This window comes from Lates calcarifer, linkage group LG16_LG22, assembly GCF_001640805.2.
Source record: "Lates calcarifer isolate ASB-BC8 linkage group LG16_LG22, TLL_Latcal_v3, whole genome shotgun sequence".
NCBI classification, from domain to species: Eukaryota; Metazoa; Chordata; class Actinopteri; family Centropomidae; genus Lates; species Lates calcarifer.
This window is the reverse complement of record NC_066848.1, coordinates 126,161-150,535: the sequence shown is the minus strand read 5'-3', so window position 1 is coordinate 150,535 and position 24,375 is coordinate 126,161. Positions and strand designations below refer to the sequence as shown.

The 24,375-nt window shown below is 48.8% G+C and overlaps 1 protein-coding gene across 1 annotated transcript; it reads right to left on the bottom strand.

The window, feature by feature from the left end:
* Positions 1-417: 417 nt before the first annotated feature.
* Positions 418-24,187, bottom strand: LOC108873839 (ninein-like protein). Its single transcript, XM_051076530.1, is given in 33 exon segments — positions 418-1,909; positions 2,218-2,331; positions 2,567-2,776; positions 2,858-2,971; positions 3,048-3,197; positions 3,275-3,421; positions 3,495-3,608; positions 3,713-3,829; positions 4,153-4,320; positions 4,408-4,477; positions 4,610-4,714; positions 5,910-6,091; positions 6,093-7,136; positions 7,139-7,379; positions 7,968-8,105; positions 8,201-8,337; positions 8,426-8,506; positions 8,634-8,758; positions 9,145-9,213; positions 9,927-10,071; positions 10,585-10,671; positions 11,126-11,236; positions 11,693-11,867; positions 11,979-12,119; positions 13,114-13,250; positions 14,618-14,794; positions 15,678-15,824; positions 16,520-16,638; positions 16,877-16,928; positions 20,690-20,892; positions 22,229-22,325; positions 23,022-23,231; positions 24,039-24,187. Coding segments are annotated over 32 exon segments (5,361 nt in total). The 5' UTR covers positions 23,205-23,231; positions 24,039-24,187; the 3' UTR covers positions 418-1,648.
* Between the last annotated feature and the right edge of the window lie 188 nt (positions 24,188-24,375).

Here is a 24,375-nt window from a genome sequence, read left to right as displayed (position 1 = left end):
AAACGACTGATAGAGACAGAGCTTTTTATTAAAGAGGAAGATCCTTTTAGTTTAACCACAGACATCTCTATATATCTCTACCAGACTCCATAGAGAAAAACATGGGATTTAACCAGGAGCTGCTGGAATACCACTGCCTCCATCTGTTAGTGTGTCTGTGTTACTGTGAGACTTTCACGTGGTGGAAGAAGTAATCAGATACTTTACTGCAAGTAAAAGTACCACACAGTAACACAGACACACTAACAGATGGAGGCAGTGGTATTCCAGCAGCTCCTGGTTAAATCCCTGTTTTTCTCTATGGAGTCTGGTAGAGATACATCAGCACAAACATGTAACTCTGGCTCTGGTGTTTTCATGTGAAGCAGCATTAACGCTCATCAGCCTCGATAGAAACGTCTTCACAAATCAACAGAATGAGATAAAAACAGATCATTTATTGTGGTTTTCATGGACATTATCAAACAGGAGGAGAACACACAGATCGTCTGTCTTTGGTCCACAGACAGGTGAGATTTGGTTTGTTGCACCTGAACAGGAAGGAGAGTAAATCAGAGTGGGAGGTCTCACTCTGAGGGAAAAACACAGACTGAAACAGAACCAGCAGCTGCCTGCAGACAGGAAGTCTCTTTATGACCGCCACAAAAATAAAAGTCTCAGTTTGACCTTAAAAATAACAATAAAAATATATAAAATAAACATCATAATCTAATAATACCCTCATGGCTGAAATACTTCAGAGTAGTGCGACCTGTTTATGTACAGGTGTGTGTGTGTGTGTGTGCTCAGACTGGTTTTCCTTCATCGAGAAACAAAAGTTCAGTTTCTGTGAAGCAGCTTCAGGAGGGAGGAGCGACCTCATCACAGGTGAGGACGCCGATGACTCATCCAACAGGCCACGCCCACAAGCTGCTGAACAACCTTCACCTGTGAGTCACCGACGTCGCACCTGGACGCAGCGTGAAGATTTACTGCAACAGTGTGAGAGACAGATTCAGATTTATCAGGAATAAAAAAAACAGTTACAAGAAAAGAGTCAAAAGTTTGAGAAAAAGTTTTATGAGAATAAAATTTAAATTTTATGAAAAATATTTGTTTCTGGTAAAAACAAAATTTTCTCTGAAAGAAGTTTAAAAAATCTATTCTTCATTTAACAAAAATCACAATATTTTAATAAATAAAGTCTTATTTAAGAATAGAGAAGAAAATAATCTGAAATATTGAGAAAAACACTAATGTTACAAGAAATAAAATTATAATTTTAGGGAAAAGGAATTTAAAAGAATTTAGACTTTTCAGAGAAAAGTAAAAATTTTACAGGAATAAATTCAGAATTTTAGTATTAACACAAACATTTATTCTGAAATATATTTTGAAATTAGTTTAAAGTCCAAATATCAGATGTGTTCAAAGATTTTAATCTTGAAATATTTTGGCTTTTTCTGATAAAAACTTTTTCTTATTATTTTTTTTCTTCTTCTTGTAACTGACTCTTTAATCTTTATTCCTGAAACCTCAGGTTGTTTTTGCGTCTCACTGACGTCAGTCGACTGAAACAGGTAAAAACTGATGTGTGTGTGTGTGTGTGTGTGTGTGTCACCTCTCTACAGCTAACAGTTTCCCTCTGCTTCCAGTCTTTGTAGCTAAGCTAGGCTAACCACAGCCTGCTAACTGCTGAAGCTGCTTCAGTGAATCTGATCTCAGAGCAGTGTTTCTCTACGTGGCGAGCGACGTCCAGGACGATCTCTCTGAGCAGCTTGTTGAGGGCGTTGATCTTCTCCTCCATCACCACGTTCTTCCTCTCGGCGTTTTTCTGCCGCTGCTCGGTGACCTGCAGAGCCTTCATCAGCTGAGAGTTCTCCACGTACAGGTCCTTCAGCAGCGCCGTCGACTTGGAGTTCTTCGCCAGCTGTGGACGAGACGCACAGAGACGTTACACTCACTGGTTCCTCTGATCAGGATCTGATGCTTCTCTGTGTCGTCTCACACACAGACTGATTCCTCGTGTGTAAACTGACAAAGACGATCCTGATTCTGAATATTGAGCTTTTATTTTGAAATATTCCTATTTTTCTGTCTTCACCGTCCAAATATTTTGACTTTGTTGTTGAAATATTAAAAGTTTTTCCTGTAAAAATGACAGCTTTTTATCCTTTATGCTAATATGACATCACCTGTTCTGCCAGGTGAGGACACTCGATCCCCACGGTGACTGACCTGGTCTTTGAGCTGCTGGACTTTCTCCTGCAGAACCATCCGGACCCCCTTCAGTTTGGTCTCCAGGTCCTCCACCCTCTGCTGCAGGGACGCCATCGCCTTCTCGTACTGCTCCTGAACGCAACACGTCACAAGCTTCGGTTAATGTTCAGTCCAGACCTCACAGTGACCTTTGACCTCTGACCCAGACTAACTGGTTCCAGTATTTCTCAGAATGGAGCCAAAAGCAGAAACTGCTCGTTGATGAGAGGTCAGAGGTCAGAGGTCAGAGGTGGATGGACCACAGCAGCAGAGGATCTGGCCCTGTTAGCATGTTGCTACCTGTTAGCTGTGCCCTGTGTGTGTTCACCTGTTTGATGCTGATCTGGGAGCAGCTCTGCTGGGCCTGGATCCTCAGCGTCTCCTCCAGCTGCTGACTCCTCCTCTGCTCCTCCTGCAGCCGAACCTGCAGCAGCTCCACCTGCTCCCTGGGCCCGTCGCCCGCCCGCTCCTGCAGCTCCTGCAGCTGCCGCAGGTGCTGCGCCTGCACCAGGCCGAGCGCCGTGTCGGCCCGCGCCGCCTGCACAGACCACAGAGGTTTAATGAGACGCCGCTCTGACCTCAGCTGTCGATCTGACTCCTCACAGAGTTCGGTTCTGACCTGGTCCTCGGCCTGCGTCCGCGCCGTCTCCAGCTCGCTCAGTTTGGTCTTCAGGTTCTGCTGCTCCTGGGTCAGTTTGTGGACCTGCAGACCCTGGACTTGCAGCTCTGACAGCTGAAAACCACATGAGTCCTGTTTACAGGCGCAGGAGAACACAGCTCAGCTATCAAACACAGATTCATTCTGGTACCTTGTTCTGGAGCTCCTGGTTCTGGACTCTCAGTCTGTGGGTCTCCTCCTGCAGAGTGATGGAGGCCTGCTCCTCCTGCTCCTCCTGGGCCCGACGCAGCTCCTCCTTCTCCCTCGTCAGCCTCCGGACGCTGGTCTCCAGCTCCTCCACCTGCACAGAGAGCCGAGGGTTCATCAGTGTGTGGCTGGAGACGCTGCAGAGTTCAGGGTCCTGGTTTCAGTCCTGACCTTGTCGTGAGCGTCCTGCAGCTTCCTCTGCAGCTCCGTCACTTCCTGGGCGTGGCCGAGTTTCTCCCGACTGACGGCGGCGAGCTGAGAGCGAAGCAGCTCGGCCTCGGACTCCAGAGAGAGAACAGACTGCTGCAGCTTCTCCACCTGCAGAGACGATCAGACGTCAGTGTGTGTGTGAGCAGATCCTCAGACTCTGTGATCTGCTTCGTGCTGTGACCTTGTCGTTCCGGGCCTCGGCCTCTCTCAGCAGTTTGGCCTTGTCCTCCTCCAACCACTGCTGCTTCAGAGTCACACTGCTGAGCTCTGCCTCCAGCTCCGACAGACGGCCCAGCTGAGATGTTAAAAATAATCAGTCCATCAGTGTCTCACACACACACACACACACACACACACACACACGCTCACAGCGTCTGTCTGTTATAATCCGAGCGTCACCTTGTCCTTGTAGCAGCTGAGCTCTGTCTCCAGCAGCTGTCTCTCCTGAGTCCAGGACGCCTGCAGCTGCTGCTTCTCTCTCTCCTGCTGCAGCGCTGCGTCCTGCAGCCGCCGCACCTGAAACACACCGTCAGCCAATCAGAGCGGAGGATGAAGGCACAGAGTCGAACCGTTATTACTCCTGTTAACACCTCTACTGTATTTGAAATCTGTTCTTTCTTTTTGTGACTGGACCTGAAACATGGGTTCAGTTTTAGACTGAAACAGGATCTCACACACTTTAAGACAAACACGTCTAAATCCATGTTAGATGTGACGTTTCAAAGATCCACTGTCGAGATATTTGAGTGTCTGTGAAACTTCGTCTTTAAAGAATCTTTTCTCTGCTTCTGAAGCGAAACAAACCCAGAGGGAGAGAAACACTGATCTCTGACTCTCACCGTAGCGCCCTCCTCCTCCTGCTCCTTGGAGACGGTCGCCAGGCGCTCCCGCAGCATCCGGACCGACTCCTGGTCTCCGCGGAGACGGGCGCTCAGCTCGGCGTTGTCGTTGCTCAGCTGCAGGTTCCTGCTGCTCAGATCCAGAACCTCCTCTCGATACTTAGAGTTCTGCAGAGGCAGGGAGAAGCAGCTTCAGAAACCGAGCGGTTTCTCCTCTCGTCAGACGTCACAGGACGAGTCCTCTTTGTTTCTCACCTCTCTGTGCAGCCTCTCCTCTTCCTCTCTCCTCCTCTCGTGCTCTCTCTCCATCTCCTCCAGTCTCCTCCTGACAGGAGCAGCAGGCCACAGAAATAAACGATATTTAGACTTTTTATCATTTCCAGAACCATCAAAGACCAAAGACCACCTGGATAAAGAGATCTTTAAATGTGTGGTCCAGGTCCTGTAAAACTCTCACCTCTTCTTGGCGACGTCGTCCTCCAGGTTCTGGACTTCCTGCTGCAGGACGTTCAGTCGCTCCTGAAGAGCTCCGTTCTCTGATCGAACCTCCTCCAGCTGAGTCCTGCACCCACACCAGAGTCAGAAACATACCAACAAACCTCAGCGGCTCCAGTAAACCCACTGATGATCAGGGACATGAGAGGTCACTGGTGACTAATGATCCCAGCACTGTGTGTTTAGATTCAGAAACTGACCACAGATCAGGTCGCTGAAGGCCTCATGTGCTTCAAACTGAGCCTGAAACTGAACAAACACTGTGAATTGCTCAACACTTCATGTTGAGGTTCAGAGACACAGAGTCAGAGAGAAATCATGTTGATCTGTGATATATCTGTGATATCTGTCATCCTGTGATAACAAGGATAAACTGATGATGATGTGTGTGTGACGCAGCTCAGAGAACAAACATGGTGGAAGGTTGAGTTGAAGCTGAGGAGGAGTTCATCACTAAACGAGGAGAATCTGGATCTGCAGAGTCTGGGTTTACATTTCAAACCTGGAGTTTCCAGAGCTGGAGCTGGTGTCGCCTGTTTGATGAGGGCTGAGTTTTATTTTTAGAGTGATGTTTGTGAGGCAGCTAAAACTTACAGCTGTTAACTGGTTCTATTTTCATTTCTATCATCAATAAAGAGCAGAGAGAGTGGAAGCTTGTTTTTACGCAGACGATGCTAAGATTTATGTTCTTATCCTGATCTTTATCTCCTAAAATGAAATGATTCATTATTGATCATCCACTGACACGATCTCCATCTTGATGATTATGTTTTAGGTCCATTTTCTAGAAACCTCTCTCTGTAGCTGTTAGTGTTTACAGTTTGTTTGAAGCAGACTGAGGCCTTAAACGTCTCTACAAGAAAAGGAATGTTCACTCGGCCGAATACGTCAGTGCAGAATTGAAGCGTTTTGTTTGGAAACAGAACAGAAACCACAGAGAGACGGTGATGACAGACAGGACAGACATGAGTTATTCACAGTGATGAACGTCTGTCATGCGTTTAGATGTTTGTCATTCGGTTAGAGATGAGGTGAAGAGTTAAAGCATTCCAGACAGAGCCAATCAGACTGCAGATTCAGCCTGCAGCAGTGCATTGTGGGCGATAAACTCATTCGGTTTCTACCTGTGGAGCAGAGTCTCGGTCAGATGATCGATGCGATTAGTCTTTAAAACACTCAGTGTATCAAGCAGAGCAGCGGGTGGAGGTTAGTCGTCATTCGGACCAGGTTTTGATTCTGAGTCGGTCTCATGCTCCACAAACCTGTGTGGACTGGCCGGGTCCATCACCTCCTCCAGAGCCAGGACCAGCTTCTCCAGCTCCATCAGCTGCTGCGTCATCTTCCTCTTCTCCTGCTCAAAGTCCTCCTCCGTCGTCCTCAGCTGGTTCTGGGAGTCCTGCAGGGCCCGCTGCAGCTGCTGGACCTGCTCTCTGACCCGGTCCAGTCTCTACGTCCTTGGTTTTCAGCTGAACCGTCAGCTGCTGGACGTCGCTGCAGTGCTTCTCACGGGACGACTTGGCTTGTCGTAGATCTGCCACCTCGGCCCGGAGCCGATCCACCTCGCTGGTTTTGGAGTTGAGCTGCCTCCTGAGGTCCAGGACCAGGTCTGCGGTCCCATTGAGCTGGGCGCTGAGGTCTCTGAGGTGGTCTCTGAGCGTGGTGATCTCCTCCTCCATCTCTACGATCTGGGTGGAGAGCTGGTCGGCCAGCCGGGTGTAGCTGCTGTTCTCTTGGCTCAGACGACAGACCTCCTCCTTCTCCTCATCCAGACTGGACTGGAGCTGCAAGGTCCTGGTCTGCTCCTGCTTCAGAGCCTCCTGCAGACTCTCCTCGGTGCTGCTCCTCCTCTCTAACTCCTCTGAGACTCCGTCCAGCTCCAGCTGCAGGTTGTCCACTGCCATCGCCTGGTCCTTCAGATCCTGGATCAGCCTGGCGCGGTCCGTCTTTAACGAGTCCAGTTCAGCAGTCAGTTTGGAGACACATTCGGTTTTGGTCCTCATGGCCTCCTGCAGGTTCTCCAGCTCAGACCTCAGGGCGCTCACAGTCTGGTCTCGGGCTCGGAGCTGAGCCTGCTGCTGGATGAAGGCGTTGGAGAGGCGGCTGCAGTTATCAGCCACCAGCTCCCGGTCCTGCTGGATGCTGTCGGACGCAGCCTGGACGTTTCCCAGCTCCTCCTTCAGCTGGATCACCTGGACCAGGAGCTGCTCCTCTCTGGCCTTCACCAGCTGCAGCTCCTCCTCCACCGAGCTCTTCTCTGAGGCCAGACGTTTACTCAGAAGCTCGTGAGACTCCAGGAAGGCGATGCTCTCCTCCAGCTGAGCACAGGCCTCCTCCAGCCTGGCCTCCAGCTCGGAGCACCGCCCGTGGGAGGCACTGAGATCGTCCTCTAACTGAGCGCAGCGCCCTCGGATCTCCTCCAAACTGGCCTCTGATTGGCCGATCTGCAGGTTGGAGCTCTGTATGACCTCCTTCAGCTGACGGACCGCCTCCGCTCGTGCTGCTCCTCCATCCTCCTCTTCTCTGAGGAGAGCTGGCTGCAGATCCTGGCCCGCTCCTCCCCGGCTCTCTCCTCGCTCCGCAGCTTCTCGTGCTCTGACAGGACGAGGCGCTTCTCCCAGAATCCTCTCTGCTCCTGCAGCAGCTGGCGCTCCTGGTGGAGCTGGTGGAGGAGGCGGCGCTGAGCCTCAGCGTGCTGCAGCTTCATCTGACAGAGCTGCTGCTCAGACTCCTCCCTGCTCAGTGTTAACAAGACACCAGGAGTTTGGGAGCAGCTCCGACCAAAACCCTCCACCTCAGGTACTGAACCTGTGGAGGCGGAGCCTGAGAGTCGTCATGTGAGTGGTCAGGATCCAGTCACACCTCGACCCATGTGATCATCCCGACGACTCACATGACGACTCTCAGGACCACAAACCTCTGCACCTCCACACATGATTACAGCGTCTATTTATTATTCTTACTTATTTATTTCCATGTTTTATCTGTTCATCACTTTTTCATTGTTTCCTTCTGTTTCTGTTTCATCAGTTCATTTTAACGTCAGAGGTTTAAATAAAGGTTGGATGAAGGTGGGACCTCGTACAGACTCAAAGATGGCGCCGCTCCTGTCTCAGATATTCTGGCTCCATTTTTGAACAGTGGGAGGACTCTGGAGACACGGCGGCCATCTTTAAATACACTCACTGATCTGGACTCCAGCCAGGATCCAAATAAGATGATTAATGTTTCACTGATGATTTGTGTCATAAAGAAGTTGGACTGAGCTGAACCCGGTCCTGGGTGTGCTGGGTATGAACAACAGCCTGTGATCAGATACTCACCTGACCAGCATCACCTCCTGGTCCATCTTCAGCTTCAGCTCGGCCTCCAGCTGATCCTTCTCCGCGCTCAGTCTCTGGACCAGGTTACTGATCTCTCGGGCAAAGTTCTGCTCCAGCTCCGCCCGCTCCCGCTGCACCCTGGGAAAAAGAGAAGACAAACAGGTTCTGGTTCAAAACCTGCAAACTTTTCAAGCCTTTCCAGGACAGTTCCTGTGCAGTTTCATCCTCCTCACCTGCGCTCCTGCTCGTTGCTCCACCCTCCTCCTCCTCCATGTTGGATCTGAGTCTGCAGTTTGTCCAGAGCCTCCTTCAGCTGCTTGACCTGCTGCTCCGCCTGAGCCTTCTGCTCCTCCAGCTCACTGATCTCCAGCTGACGAGGAAAAACACGATCCAACACTGGAAACATCGACCGACGGCACAAACCTCTGACACACATTCACCTGTTGTCGTGTTTTTACCTTGAAGGCCTGAGAGATGTCTTTACGCTCCACCTCCATGCTCTGCCTCATCAGCTCCACATTTCGCTCATAGTAGTTCACCTGAGGAGGAGGTTTCACTCTGACTTTACAATCCTAACTATTTAAAGCATCTCAGGTATTTTATGTTTATGGATAAATCTGTGTGTGTGTGTGTGTGTGTGTGTGTGTGTGTGATCTACTGCAGTACCTGTGTCTCCAGCTGGATGTGCAGCTGCTGCAGCTCCTGGTTGTGTTTCTGCTTCAGCTGCTCCAGAGCCAGTTCAGTCTGAATACTGACGGCAGGACCAGAGCCACTGTCCAGAGAGCACAGAGCTGAGGAGGGAGGAGGGGGAGGGTCAGTCTTTACCTACAGTTCACCTGTGTTTAAACCCAGACAGGGTTCAAACTCTCAGCCACACACTGAGGAACGAGCCGGGAGATTCAACCAACTCACAAAGAGACGAAGAAAAAAACAGAAGAAGAAGAAGGAGGAGGAGGAGGAGGAGGAGCTCTACTCTGAGGCAAGGAGCAGGTGCACTGACACCTGGCATCATAATCTAAAGTAAAGTAAAGCTCCTCTCTCTGTCAGACTGACTAACGAGGTCTCAGACCTGACCTCAGACCTCAGACCTGATCACAGACCTCAGACCTGACCTCAGACCTCAGACCTGATCACAGACCTCAGACCTGACCTCAGGCCGTCGTCCTCTGTCTCTCACCGGTTTTATCGTGCGGCTGCAGCTTCTTCCTGACCAGCGGAGACGAGCTGCGCTTCATGTCCGAGTCGTCTGCTCAGAGACAAACACAGTAAAACACAAACACTGAAGAGAAGAAGGCGACGAGGAAAAAAAACAGAGACTCACTGTGAGACATGACGAGACGGACCCACCACACACTGACAGAAACCTGCAGACTCACACTCACACCTGGAGGGAAGGAAGTGGGCGTGTCCACGTCTACCTAAACACACCAGACCTGATCTACAGGAGCTGGATCCAGTTTCTGCTCAGAGTTCAGGAAGACTCACATTTCCAAACAGTTCCCTGTGAACAGGTCTGATGGTGTATTTACAGTCAGTGCAGACTTCCTGTTCAGGTTTTCTAACATGAATCAATAACAGATCGTTTTATAGTGAACTGATCCACAGAGGAATCAGAGTTTAATCTTCACATTTCAGCCAATCAGCTCTCTGTCTTAAATCAGGTGAGGTGGCGCCACCTTCTGTCAGAATCAAGCTACTACACCTGTTTCTACCTGATGACTGAATATTGAGACATGAGAGAAGAACGTCATTGATTTAATGAATGAGAATTCCTCATAACAGAGATGATCAGCTGATCAATTCATCAGCAATTATTGATTAATTAATAATTCATCAAAAACTGTTTCTCATTTGTGATGATTTGATGCTTTTCTTTGTCATTTCTGAACATTTACAGATTTGAACTCTCAGCTGAGCAGAGAGTGTGTGTGTGTGTGTGTGTGTGTGTGTGTGTGTTACCAGAGTCGGACTCTGCGCTGGCTGAGCGTTGTTCGGTCCAGCTCAGCGCGGAGTCTCCTGCAGATCGTCTGGACTTCCTGTCGCTCCTCTGACTCTTCAGCAGCTCCAGCTCTGAGTTCAGCTCATCGTTTCTGTCCCGCAGCTCCTGAACACAACACACACACACACAGGGCTTCACACACACACTCCTGCACAAACCCTGAGCACAGAAACACAAACCAACACACTCCAAAACTGAACCCGGAGCAGGGAGCTCTGATTGGCTGTCAGAGCTGTCAATCAAACACAACAAACAACAACAGTCGTTGACAGGGTTTGAACTGTCAACGAGGAGGAGGAGGTTTTGAAAACATCAGGTGGTGATTACAGTGATCACCTGACCTCCAGGTATCAGCTGATACACGTGAGCTCAGGTGTTCTCACCTTGATTTTCTGTTGAACCAGCACGAGGCGTTCAGGTGCACAAAGATAAACAGACATTAGAACTTCACCTGTTCAGCTTCTTCTCTCTCTCTCTCTCTCTCTCTCTCTTCTTCTCTTTCTCTCTTCTCTTTTTTTTTTTTTTTTTTTTTTTTTTTTTTTTTTTTCTTTTTTTCTTTTTTCTTTTTTTTTCTTCTTCTCTTCTCTCTCTCTCTCTCTCTCTCTCTCTCTCTCTCACCCTGCATTGAAGTTCATACTCCTTGATGATTTCAGAGAATCGCTCCTCGTGACTCAGTCCAGCGCCAGCCGGGTCCAAACCACCAAACTGTCAATCAAACAAAACAACACACCTCATTGGTTCAAAGCAGCTGTTGGTCAATCGATCGATCAATCAGTCAATCAATGAAAGGTTTAGTTGAGAGTTCAGGTGAAGAATGAGACGTCGCCCACAGCAGCAGAGCAGGAATGAAATGAAGTCAGAGGAAACTGTCTTTAATAATTCATCAGCTTCAAGGAGACGAGTTACCATACACCATTCACACACACACACACACACACACACACACACACACACACACACACCTCTGCTCTGCTGAGGAATAATCTCTAATGTTCTCATCAGTCATTTTCTCTCTAAAGGTCTAAACTTCAGATGGTAACAAACAAACTCTGACTCTGAACTTTAGAAACCTGCTGTGTTTCTGAAGAGGAACTTTGACTTTACATGAGTAAAAGGAAACTGTTGATGTGTTGTTGTTGTTGTGTTGTTGTTGCGTTACCTTGTCGTGCAGCAGCTGGTCCAGGTCTCTCTGCAGTTTGTTCACTGAGCTCTCAGCTTCAGTCAGTTTCAGCTTCACAGCACTGAGCTCCTCCTCCAGACGACTGTTCTCCTGCAACAACACAACACACGACACTAGAAAGGATAAGTGTTTGGAATCAGTGCAGTAAACAATCTGAATCAGAAACATCTCTATATCTCTCTACCAGGGTCCATTGACAAAAACAGGGATTTAACCAGGAGCTGCTGGAATACCACTGCCTCCATCTGTTAGTGTGTCTGTGTTACTGTGAGACTTTCAGTGGTGGAAGAAGTAATCAGATACTTTACTGCAGTAAAAGTACCACACAGTAACACAGACACACTAACAGATGGAGGCAGTGGTATTCCAGCAGCTCCTGGTTAAATCCCTGTTTTTGTCAATGGACCCTGGTAGTGATAGATCACTGTGTTTGGTGTTTTCCCTCATCTGAAAACTTAAAGAGTATTTTCCCATATTAACACATTAACTGTCAGTCAGCTTTTCCTCGTCAGCACCTGTAGAGGCAGGTGAGTGATGCGTACAGACCTGTGCGGTGCTGCAGAGCTCCTCCTGCAGCTCGGCCTCCTGCGCTCTCAGCAGCTGCAGCTCCTCCTGCAGCGAGCCGCGCTCCCTCTCCGCCAGCTGCAGCAGCACCTCGCTCTCCTGCTCCGACTGACTGCGCAGAGCCGTCAGCCTATCACGGAAGTCCTGCTCCAGGTCCCTGCCAATCACAGAGCGGCTCGTCAACACAATATATCACAGCACAGGCTGCAGGGTCGGTGTCAGAGACACAGCTGAGCTTTCTGTTGGTGTATGAATCCACAGCTCTGACCTGATCCTGCTCTGGTTCAGCGTCTCCATGCTGGCGTGGCGGTCGTCCACCTCTCTGACCAGCTGCAGGTTCCTCTGGTCGGCCAGGTCCAGGTCTGCTTTCACCTTGTCACGCTCTCTGCAGGCCTGCTCCGCCACCACCCTGAACACACACACACACACACACACACACACACACACACACACACACACACAGAGTTAAGCTTCACTGAACACCAAGCTGAAAAGATTACTTCCTGTGACCAGAAACATCACTACCAGACTCCATTGACAAAAACAGGGATTTAACCAGGAGCTGCTGGAATACCACTGCCTCTATCTGTTAGTGTGTCTGTGTTACTGTGTGGTACTTTTACTGCAGTAAAGTATCTGATTACTTCTTCCACCACTGAAAGTCACACAGTAACACAGACACACTAACAGATGGAGGCAGTGGTATTCCAGCAGCTCCTGGTTAAATCCATGTTTTTGTCGATGGAGTCTGGTAGTGATATATAACCCGACCATGTTCATTAGTCTGTGTTGTTAATGATTGTGCTGGTGAACACAGTGTTGGTTTGAGAGAGTAAGAGCCACATGCTGTTTCAAATGAAGCAGAAACTACACCACCCACAGACTACACCCAAACACTGATGTGGTCAGAGCCTGAAACCAGCGTCTCTCTGCTGAGCTCTTGGTGACGTGTAACATCCAAACTCAGCTGACCACACGATGAGTCCTGCAGCTGATGAGGCTGCAGCTGCTGCTCTCCTCCAGCAGGGGGAGCTCTCCTCATTACAAATACAAAGTATGAGGACGCCCTCTGGTCTGTAGCTGTTTCTCTCTGGTTTGAAGTGGAGATAAATCAGCTCCTCACCTGCAGATCCTCTCTCACCTGTCTGGTAACCATGGTAACCAGGGTGAGACAGGAAAAGCCTCTTCCTAACTTTAGGAGAAGTGTTCGTCTGTCCTCACTCTGACTGTGATAGTCAGACATTTTGTTCCAGAGTCAGTGTTTCAGCTGGATGGTTAGCCTAGCTTAGCACAAAGACTGGAGGCGGGTGGAAAGTGTTAGCCTAGCTCTGTGACCTGACCCTGGATAAGCGAAGGAAGACGATGGACAGACAGATGGACGGAGCGTTGTGTTGAAAACCTACTGCAGGTGCTGGATCTCGTTCTTGTAGGAGATGAGCGCCGCCTGGTGGATGCCGTTCCCGCTGACCAGGAGCTCATTGTCCAGAGCCAGAGTCAGGTCTGCCAGACTGAGACGCTCCTCCAGAGGGAAGTCCAGAGTCTGAGAGAGAGACAACACCAGGTTTAGATCAGAGACAGACCTTCATCTCGGAGTTTATCTGATCACATCTCAGGCTCAGCTGAAAACAGTCTGGTTTCTCAGCTGCAGACTTTCTGTCTCTTTAAACTGTGAGACTGTTTCTGCAGCAGAGACACATTCCTCCTCAGTGATTATTAGAATTGGTTTGTAATGATTCAATTATGGCGTCGGATCTTTGTTCATTATGGTCTGTCAGTGACAGTATCAGACATTTTTCCAGTTTGTTATTGAAGCTGAAATTGGAGATGATCCAGTGAAGCCTCCGTCTGGTTCTGGGTCTTTATCAGCTGATGAACCTGACTCTGTTAACGAGGTTCTTCACAGCTGTGAACTAAATGCTGCTGTTTTAAATCATCCTGACCCCTGACGCTGACAAACAGTCGACCGCCTGTGACGTCTACATCCTGAAGTGAATCAGAGAAAGTTGATGTCTGAGCTGTTAAACTGGTAAAATGAATCTGTGACGTCTCAGGTTAAAACCACTTACTTCATTTTACAACTTCAGTTTTTCAGGTTTTAGTGACGTAAACTTTGACATTAACTGCTTCCATTTTAATAAATACACATAAATATAATACATTTACAGCTGAAGAAGCTACTGAGGGTGATCTGAGGAGGGAGCCTTGGACAGACTGAGCAAACAGTATCACTCACAGTTATCCTCAGTCAGAGGCTGAGTTTCATTTCATTTTCAGGAATAATCTACAGTCAAACAAAAACAACTAAAGCTTTAAACAGAAGACATTTAGAAGAAGCCAAAGCTCAGAGATTATAATCAAATTAAAGATGATTACTACACTGGAACCTTAGAGCAGTCAATCAATAAAAGAGGCTGAAGTCATGCCTGAGTGAACCTCCTCCTCCTCCTCCTCCTCCTCCTGACTCTGAATCTTGTTAGTCGTGTGAGGAGGCTGAGACAGACAGACTGAGGATCTGTGTGGTTCTCTCAGGAATGTGTCAGAGAGCTGAGGTTGTGTTCAGCCTCCAGAGCCAGAGGAATGAGGAGGAGCTGCCTGTGGGGAAACCCCTGAACCTCACAGCAGAAAACCACCGTCCTGACGAGGTGGTTTGGCTGAAAACTCACTGGGAGATAAAGACAGAGTTTGGTTTGTCGTGGAAATCACAAAGAGCAGGAGGAAACCAGAGAGGACGAGAGGAGAGTTCCTCCTGCTACTGAAGGAAACGGAGTTTTCCTCTGCAGCTTCACTCTCAAACCAAAGCTCAGACAGAGGGTCAGACTGGAAAACACAGAGTGTATGTGCCGCTCTGCATGACTCCAGCCACAGGTCTGACTAAAGGGACGAGTCCTGGTCCTGGTCTGTACTGACCTGCAGGATGTCCTGGCTGTTCTTGATGCCCTCCTCGGTCCAGAGGGCGACGACCCGCTCGGGGCTGGTGCATCCTGATCCGTCGTCCAGCCGGCTGAGGACTCTCTGACCCACTGTGGCCGTCAGCAGGGAGGGCGAGGTGGAACGAGCCGAGCGCTCCTCTAACACCGACTGAGACTGCATGGAGGACCGGAGACCAGAGCCAGAGGTTAGTAGGTGAAGCTGTGTGTGTGTGGTGTGTGGTGTGTGTGTGTGTGTGTCCTCTCAGGGTTCTACAGAAACAGATTCCACAGCGTTTAATAAAGGCTCCTGTGTGTGATGTCTAATCTGGATTAGCCTACTTCCACTCAGACCCAGGAGGACTGGAGACAACATCCAGACCCAGCAGGTCAGAGCAGAGAACTGTTCACCTGTGTGTAGCAGTACGTCCCGGCGTAGGCCTCCGTCCTGTCTGTCCTCACCCACGTTAACAGACCACAGCCTGACATCAGACCTGAGGTGCAGTACATGCTGGCTGCTACCTGTCTGACTGACTGAGGAGCTACCTGTTCACCTGCAGCACCTGCAGGAGCAGGGACTCTCAGCTGCAGCACAGCCTCCTGATTGGAGCTCTGATTGTGGGAGGAAAGCTGATGCTGCGTTCAGGAGCGCCTCAGGAACTCAGAGTCTCAGCTGTGGTTCAGTTTTACTGAGCAGGACTGTGAGTCTTGTTACTTATATTTATGGATGTAACAATATCAAAACCTCACGATATGATAACACCTCGATAACAAGACCACGATACAATGTCTACTGCAATATCTTTAAAAAAGCAAAAGAGGATTTGAACAATGAGTAAAGAATTAATCTTAAAGTCAGATATTCGTCGTATTCCCCAGTGTCTGCGTGTAGTTCTACACTTAGCTTCACTTAGCTTCAGTTAGCTTCAGTTAGCTTCAGTTAGTTTTCAGTCTCTTCCTGTTACCATCAGCAGGTTCAGTCAGTGTAAATGCATCAACTACACTCTGTGTATGTGTATGTGTGTGTGTGTGTGGTGTGTGTGTGTGTGTGTGTGTGTTACCCTGTGTGGCGCCCTCTGCAGGTCAGCAGGTCGTATGGGGGTGGAGCAGGAGACGGGGACGGAGCCACAGAGAACCTTCTGGAAATCCCTGATGCTGACTCTGCCATCCAGGTCGGGGTCCAGCTTTCTGAGCAGCAGGTCCAGCTCCTGCAGGTCAGAGGTCAAAGGTCAAAACAACGAGCGCAGACACACTGTTCGACTGAATCCAAATCATCACACTCGTGGGGGGAAGTCTACGACCGCTGAGGTCTGTGCAAAGTCCACATGGAGCCTCAAGAGGACTTCCTGTTTGGGACTGAACCAGACTTCACCCTAATCCACGGTGATGTGGATCTGAACTAGAGCTGAGACCGAGACCACAACCACGGCGCGTTCAGGATCTCGTATCGTGGTTCAGGAAGATGGAGCTGTGATCTGCTGTGTAGACCTGAACATTCAGAACCTGAGGTCTGTGATGAAGGTGACACATCAACAATGTGAATCTGTCAGGGCTTTGAACTGTAACAGACGTTAAAGTACTGCTTCATGTCTGCGTCTCTTTCTCCAACGCTCTGACTCTGATCTTAAACCAGAGGGAGGTTTTAGTCGTCAGAGGTCTGGATCTTCAGGGATCAGAGAAACGTCCTGAGTCCATCAAAGATCCTCACATTTAACATCAAACTGTTTGATTCTGTTTGTGTGGAGAGGAGGAGACCTCTGAGGATCCAGCTCCTGAACCATCCACACTGAAGGAACCTGAACCAGTAACAGGCTGAGCTAACGTTAGCAGCTACATCCAACCACCAACTTTGACCCAGAAACATGAAGAGAATCAGACCCAGGTTCAAAAACACAGGAGTTACCTCTGTACTGAGCTGTGTCAGCCCCAGGTGATCACAAACTGCTGTCAGGACATGGCCTCCTCCTCCTCCTCCTCCTCCTCCTCCGACGATGCCCAGCTGCACCTCCTCCTGCTGAGGAGCTGCAGAGCACAGACACACTCAGTCACAGCGACGTAGAGTTCAGCTCAGCTCAGTTTAAAGGAACAGTCCGACATTTTGGGAAAGGGTGTGGTGGGAGTTAGATCGATTCTACAGCCTGCTGACTGTTAGCTTAGCTTAGCATAAAGGAGGCTCTAGAGGTTCTGAGAGGAACCTGCTGACAGAAACTGTCACAGGTCACCACAGGTTAGACCTTCATTATTAAACAGTAGAGAGTACCTTTAGACTGAAAGTTCTTCTGACTTCCTGCCTCCTCATCAGACTTCAGGCTCTGCAGAGAAAACATGGAGAACACACTGTTATCACGGAGTGTTTTTCTGTGTGAACCAGCCCGTTAAACCAGTCTGAACAAACAGCACAGAGAGTTATGAAAGAGCGTGACGAGAGGATGCTGGGAGAAAAGTATGGACGTGTGTGTGTGTGTGTGTGTGTCTGCAGCAATGCCAACAGACCAAACAGTGATCAGAAGGAATTCCTGAGCGGTCATTACTTCTGCTAGACTGAACATATTGTGTGTGTGTGTGTGTGTGTGTGTGTGTGTGTGTTCAGTGTATAGACCCCGGCTGTCACGCTAAAGAGCTTAGCATGTTGAACTGTGGGAAACTGAACCTTAGCTGCTTCAGTTTCATTCTGTTCATCTTATTTCTAAAAACCGAGGATCTGCTCGATCTGCAGAGTGTCTCTGTAGAGCTCCGGGCGTCATGTGACCAGCGTGAGTTCACTTCACACTTTAAATCTGAGGAGACTGAACGATGTTTTACAACACCTGACAGGTGGAACTGCCTCTGCTGTGAGCAGACAATGTTCCAGAGCTGCAGCTTCCACACATCTACAACCTGATCAACTCTCCCTCGTCCAACGTGTTCGCTCTGTGAACTCCACGACACACACGTCCAAAACAGCTTTAATGAGCTGTTAGAATCATAATAAAAGCAGTAAAATAAACCAGATATTAAAGTTAGGAAGCACCTGAAGTGAAGCGATCACTACAGAAACAGAATGCTGATGCTGCACAACTTCCTGCTGATGGTCTTCATCAGCACAGGAGGAAGCAGAGACAGTAAAGGCCTTTTCACACTGATTAACAATCACAGTGTCAGAGTCTCTGGGTCAAAGGATCCTGGTAGCTGATCCTCTGCCTCATTCACAAACAGAGCTGAGGTGGAACTTCATTCATCACATTCTGCGTTCACGTCGCGCTGTTTGTGAAAAAGCCTTCAATCAAACAGAGTCATCTGATTCTGTCCAGTGTTCTGCTGGGAAACCTCAGGAACACAAGCAGCCCACTCTGCCCCCTGCAGGAAGACCAACCCACTACACCACCAAGCCTCAGAAACATCAGGAGGAACACGACAAAAGGTCCAAGGTGTAGACCTGGACTCCCCAGATCCTGGTCTGATCCAGGACCTGACTAATATCATGTAGGTCTCCCTCGTGTCTGTAAACGCTGCGTCCTCCTGTCTGACTGTAGACGAGCAGAACATCGCAGCTCTGTCACACTCACACTCACAGTGTAGCTGTTGTGTAGTTGCTGTGTGTGGTCAGTGATGTAAGAAAAGGAGGTTAAAGCTGCTGTGAAAAATTCAGCAGCAGCCAATGAATTATTAACTCATCAGTGTTACTGCGGTTAGCTGCAGCAGCACAGTTAGCCTACATCTGTCACACTGTGTTTACCAGTGGAGGACACACACACACACACACACACACACACACACACACACACACACACACACACACACACACTTCAAAAGGGATCCTTGTAGTTTAACCAGAAACATCTCTATATATCAACACCAGACTCCATTAACAAAAACAGGGATTTAACCAGGAGCTGCTGGAATACCACTGCCTCCATCTGTTAGTGTGTCTGTGTTACTGTGTGGTACTTTTACTGCAGGAAAGTATCTGATTACTTCTTCCACCACTGGAAGTCCCACAGTAACACAGACACACTAACAGATGGAGGCAGTGGTATTCCAGCAGCTCCTGGTTAAATCCATGTTTTTGTCAGTGGAGTCTGGTGGTACTAGTGATGAACCAGGACAGGTGAGAGATGATGATGATGAATAATAACAGTTTACAGAGGAGACATGATGTCAGCCTCTACATTAGTCAAACCAGTTACACAATATCTTCAATATTTAACACTGATGTTTGACAGTTTTTGGACTCAGCATCTGGACCAGGAGAGACTCAGAGGAAACAGGGTTTTCATCTGTCGTGACTCGAGCTCGAGCTCTCAGTCTGACCCCATCCTGTCATTCATCCATTCATCCATTCATCCATTCATCCATTCATCCATTCATCCATCAGCAGGAGCAGCATCAGGACATTTCAGATCAGTTCAGACTGATGCTGCACACACACACTGCGCTCTTTAAAGCCTTTATGTAACTATGCTGCAAATGTGAAGTATTTATAAGAGATTTCAGCTGCTGGAGCTGAAAGACGACCGGCCGAGAGACACCCACACACACAGAGAGAGAGAGAGACAGTATTTAATCTGAGCTGAGCCCAGTTACATAAAAACTCTTCAATGTTTCATACAGAGAGAAAAGAGGAGTGAGTCTGATGTAACAACACAAACACTCCTCTGTCTGTCTCTACTGTCTGTCTCTACTGTCTCTGTCTCTACTGTCTCAGCTGTGTCTCCAGTGCAGGTGCAGGTCTGACCTCTCAGTCATATCAGTTCATGTAATGTAGGTGAGTTTTCCTTCAGGCTGTGGATCAGTCTCCATTTTAACTCTTTGAGGTTGAAGACTTCATGTTACTCCACGTTCACAGAGAGCAGAGAATTTAAACTCAGGATGTGCAACTCTTTACTGACCGAGGATCAAAAACTAATAATCACAGAAACACAACAGAACCAGGACAATCATCACTGCAGCTGATCTGGATTCTAAAACTATTATTATCATTACATCAGCTAACGAGGTGTTTCACTTAGTCAGCAGTTTGTAAAGGTATTTCCTGTCTGGGAGCTGGTCCAGTCCAGCTCTTTAATCAGTTTCCTGAACCATCTTTGTTGGTACCAACATGTTCTTCAGAGCGTCTGCTGCCTGCCTGACTGGCTGTTATCACGTCAATGCTGCCGTGTGATTGGTTGTTAGAATGAAATTCCCTGAGCTTATCGTCTTAATCGACCCCAGACTGAGGTCATTTTATCTCCCGGCCCCACAATCACTCATTCATACTGATGTAAATATGATACAGTGACATCAGACGTCAGCTGATGAAGAGGACGATGAAGAGGAGGCTGAGTTTAACGCAGCAACGACAAAGTGAAGCCAGACGCTCAGAAAGAGAACGGCGTCCTGACCTTTAGAAAAATCAGCACAAAAAGCAGCGGAGACGTTTCTTTTCCCCAAAAACAAAAGTGAAAACTGTCCCAGAGAAAGAATCATCTCTGATCTGCAGCCAAACCAGCACAGAGCCTCTGCCAGCAGCCACATTCCTCACAATCCCACTTCCTGAAAAACCTCCAACGCCCCCGAAACCACCAAACCTCCCCCGACTCCCCCCCCCCCCCCCCCACTTCAGGTATTCACCGACTCAGCTGCAGAATCACAGCACGTCTGGATATTTGAGACGAACCTCGCCCAGCCGGCACCCACACACACAATGACCTCCATTCAGACTGAGAGTGTGTGCGAGTATAAACACACAGCTTCATCATCATCATCTCTCAGAGCCTCACAGTCAGCCAGAATAAACCCTGAGTCCATCAGCCAGCAGTAATAACAAGGTCAAAGGTCAGAGGTCACAGGAGGTTTAATCGTTGTGTGAAAGATTTTTGTTGGAGAGCTGACAGGAAGTGATGTTCTGGTCACATGACACCACAGAGCGCTGCAGGACTGATCCTAAAACCAGGAAGTAAGTTAGCATGTTAGCTAACTTCAGGGTTGGACTACAGAAATACATCATCACTGCAGGACTTTATTTCCCACAAGCCCTCAGGCCATCGCAACTTTTAGGAAACCCCATGAAACTCACAGGGGCTCAGAGGAACAGGAGGACTGTAATCAGACTCACCTCGACGCTCTCCAGAGACGTGGACCGCCTCAGTTTGGCCCTGCGGACGCCGGCAGGCGACGAGTCCGTGGCCTCGGTTCTGGACGGCGGTGAGTCCTCGGAGTCGCAGGTCAGCGCGGCGTCAGGTTCACTGTCAGGACGAGAGCGCCGGCCGTAACGCTTCGCTCCCTTCACGAACTTCGGCTTCACCTCCTCTGGAACAACTGCAGAGACGGAGGGAGAGGCTGAAGGCAGAGACGGAGGGAGAGGCTGAAGACGGAGACGGACGGAGAGAGGCTGAAGGCAGAGACGGAGGGAGAGGCTGAAGGCAGAGACGGAGGGAGAGGCTGAAGGTAGAGACAGAGGGAGAGGCTGAAGGTAGAGACAGAGGGAGAGGCTGAAGGCAGAGACTGAAGACAGAGACAGAGGGAGAGGCTGAAGGCAGAGACTGAAGACAGAGACAGAGGGAGAGGCTGAAGGCAGAGACGGAGGGAGAGGCTGAAGGCGGAGACGGAGGGAGAGGCTGAAGACGGAGACAGAGGGAGAGGCTGAAGACGGAGACAGAGGGAGGGGCTGAAGACGGAGACGGAGGGAGAGGCTGAAGACGGAGACGGAGGGAGAGGCTGAAGGTAGAGACGGAGGGAGAGAGGCTGAAGGTAGAGACGGAGGGAGAGAGGCTGAAGGTAGAGACGGAGGGAGAGGCTGAAGACGGAGACGGAGGGAGAGGCTGAAGGCAGCGAGCAGCAGACGGTTGAATGTAGGTCAGTGAAGCTGCAGAGTCACTGTGGACTCGCTGCAGAGACTCAGAGCCAGAAACAAGAAGCAAATTAAAGACTGGAGCCAAGATCTGTCACACAAGAATCCTCTGCTGCAGGACCAGGACTTTAAACAGACTGAGACCAGCTCAGAGCTCAGAGCTCCTCCCTCCTTCATTTCAACCTGCACACACTTCATTTATTGACTTAAATCATGTGAACGGAGGCTCCACAGACTCTGACTGTTCTTCACCAGGACAAACTGAACTCCACCAGTTTAAGCTGATTTCTTTCCTTCGTGTTGATGGAAACCAACCAGAAGTGTAAGGTGAAAGGTCAAAGGTTAATGAAATCATCAGTTGCCATGACAGTGGTGTGTTACAGTAAATCTGTCCTCTGTTACCTTCTTGTCTCAGAGGGTTTTATTCTGTTTGTTGTTGTTTCATCTATGATTTCAAATCAATATTTCACTGATAATTGATCGTATTTCAAACCTTCATGTCTCCAGTAAAAGTCATCAGTCACTGACTGAGCCGTGTCCAGGAGTGAAAGATCTGAATGAAAGTGAAGGTGTGAGTCGGACTGATGGGATCAATCAAAGTGATCAGACCTGACAGAGCAGCAGCTTATCTTCCTGCTTCTCTGAGCCTGTGACTGTTATCAATACAAACACCACACTGATCAATACTGATCAATACTGATCAGTCACACATTGATCAAAACTTCTGTCCTACTGTTTCTGAAAATATTTCCTCATGTCTCCCCTGAGCCAGGAGCTGCAGCCCCTCCCCTCCCCGTCACTTACCTGGCTCCAGGTAACTGCTGTCGTCCTCTGACGTGCTGAAGTCCAGAGAGCGAGACAGGACGGCCACGAAGCCTTCTTTAAACTCCTCGAAGTTCACCTGCAGGACAGAGACACACACTTACTGCACTGAAACTCACAGGACCAGGTAGTTTAATGATGGCGAGAAGGAGCGCGGGATCATGGGAGTTGTTGTTTTCAGCATTAAAAACTAACTACATTTAATTTGTAGTAGGGCTGTGATATGACCACAGAGGACCTGTTCTTTAATTCATATAAGCTGTGATGGCCGTGGTCTCCTCCTCCAGGTTCAACTCTGTCCTGACCTTTGACCTCTGAGCTTTATTTTGTTCCTCACATCGTAAACTCTGTCCACACTCTCTGACCTGGTTCCTGTGGAGGAGGTAGAGGAGGTTCTGGTCTGTGTGACCAAACCACATCTCACAGAGTCAGCTCCTCCTTCAGGAACCAGCTCCTGGTTCAGGAACCAGGTCCTGGTTCAGCTCCTCAGAGGTCTGCTCCTCTCCAGACAAACAGACCTGATCATTAAAACCAGTAGAAACAGTTGGTGTTTCTGTTTGTTCAGCTTGTTTCTCTGAGAACTGACGACTGAAACTCACCTGCTTTAAGATTAGAGATAAAACGAAGGCTGAGTGATGAAATGATAATTAGCACAGACTCATGTTTCCTTGATAGAAACCCTGCAGGATCAGGAGAGAGAGCGAGATACAGAGACAATGACGACAGAAACTGCTGACAGAAGCGTTAAGGTGGACAGACAGAGTTCATCAGTCACCCTGCCGTAGGTGCGTTCTCCCAGCAGCGTGTCGAGCAGCAGCGGCAGGTGAGCGTCCAGCTGCAGTTTGTGGCAGAGCGCCGTCAGCTCCTCTCTGTCCAGGAAGCCCGTGGCCGTCGTGTCGCAGCTGTCGAACTCTGCCTTCAGCTGAGCGACGTAGTGGCTGTGCTCCGCCTCCTCCATCCAATCATCACGCTGCAACACCAACACCTGGAGGACGACAGGAGAGGAGGGAACAAACTGGAAGGTGAGCCTGGAACACTCTACTCACTAATAAACCACATCATTCTTTTACAGCAGCTCTGCCTCTGACTGAACTCAACCTTCAGGTTTGTATATGATCCAGTTCACATTTCCCATGAACTCCTCCAGGCTCTGAGCTGCCACTGATTAGAGATGTGTGGTCAGTGAGTGCTGGTGTTTTCCTTCCTGAGCTCCAGCTGAAATGATGTGCACTTTCTGGGAGCTGTAAATAAAGTGTGTCCACCCTCCTCCCTGGAGGACAGAGAACCTGAACACCATGTTTGAGATGGTTGGAATAGTTTGTTATCAGACGGAGCTCAGAGGGAGTTAGTCTGAACACTGACAGTGACCCCTCCTCCTGTCTCTCTTATATAATCAGTAATCTGTCTTATCTCTGCTTCATCATCATCATCAGCTGTCAACACACTGATCCACATCCTCAACGTCTTCACACAGAAACACTGTTTTACCAAAATAAAAGCTGACTGACTCAGACAGAAACTCAACCTTTATCAGTTATTAATAAAAAACTGAAGAAAAAACTCAGCTTCAGTTTCTAATTTTCAATCCTGTCTGTCCCAGTATTGATCCTGTGTAATCACTTTCTAACTCTGTACTGAACAGACAGTAATCTGATCTTTAACTCCTGTGTTTATCGTGTTGTGTCTCGTGCTGCTCTTCATGTGTGTCTGTGTGAACAGCTGTGAGTCTTTGCATCTTTTCATGTTCCTGATGTTTTTCTTTCTAAACAAACTCATTCTGCTTCCTGTTTACCTCTGTGATCACGTCCTGTCTCCTTACAGCGCTGATATGTGATTTACATCCCTTTGATTCTTTCTGATCGTGTTCATCCTCATCTTTCCTTCTTTAATTAACGTTTCAGAATAAAACGAACAGAGCTGTCTCTCTGTCTGTCTGTCTGTCTGTCTGTCTGTCTCTCTCTCTGTCTGTCTGTCTGTCTCTCTCTCTGTCTCTCTGTCTGTAACTTCACGGCGCCAGTTCGCGGTAACGTTACACCGATGAAGACCGATAACCTCTCGGGTCTGTCCGGAGAGTCTCGCGAGCTGATGAAGCTTCACCATGGGAACGGAGCCGCGGGGACAATAGGCTC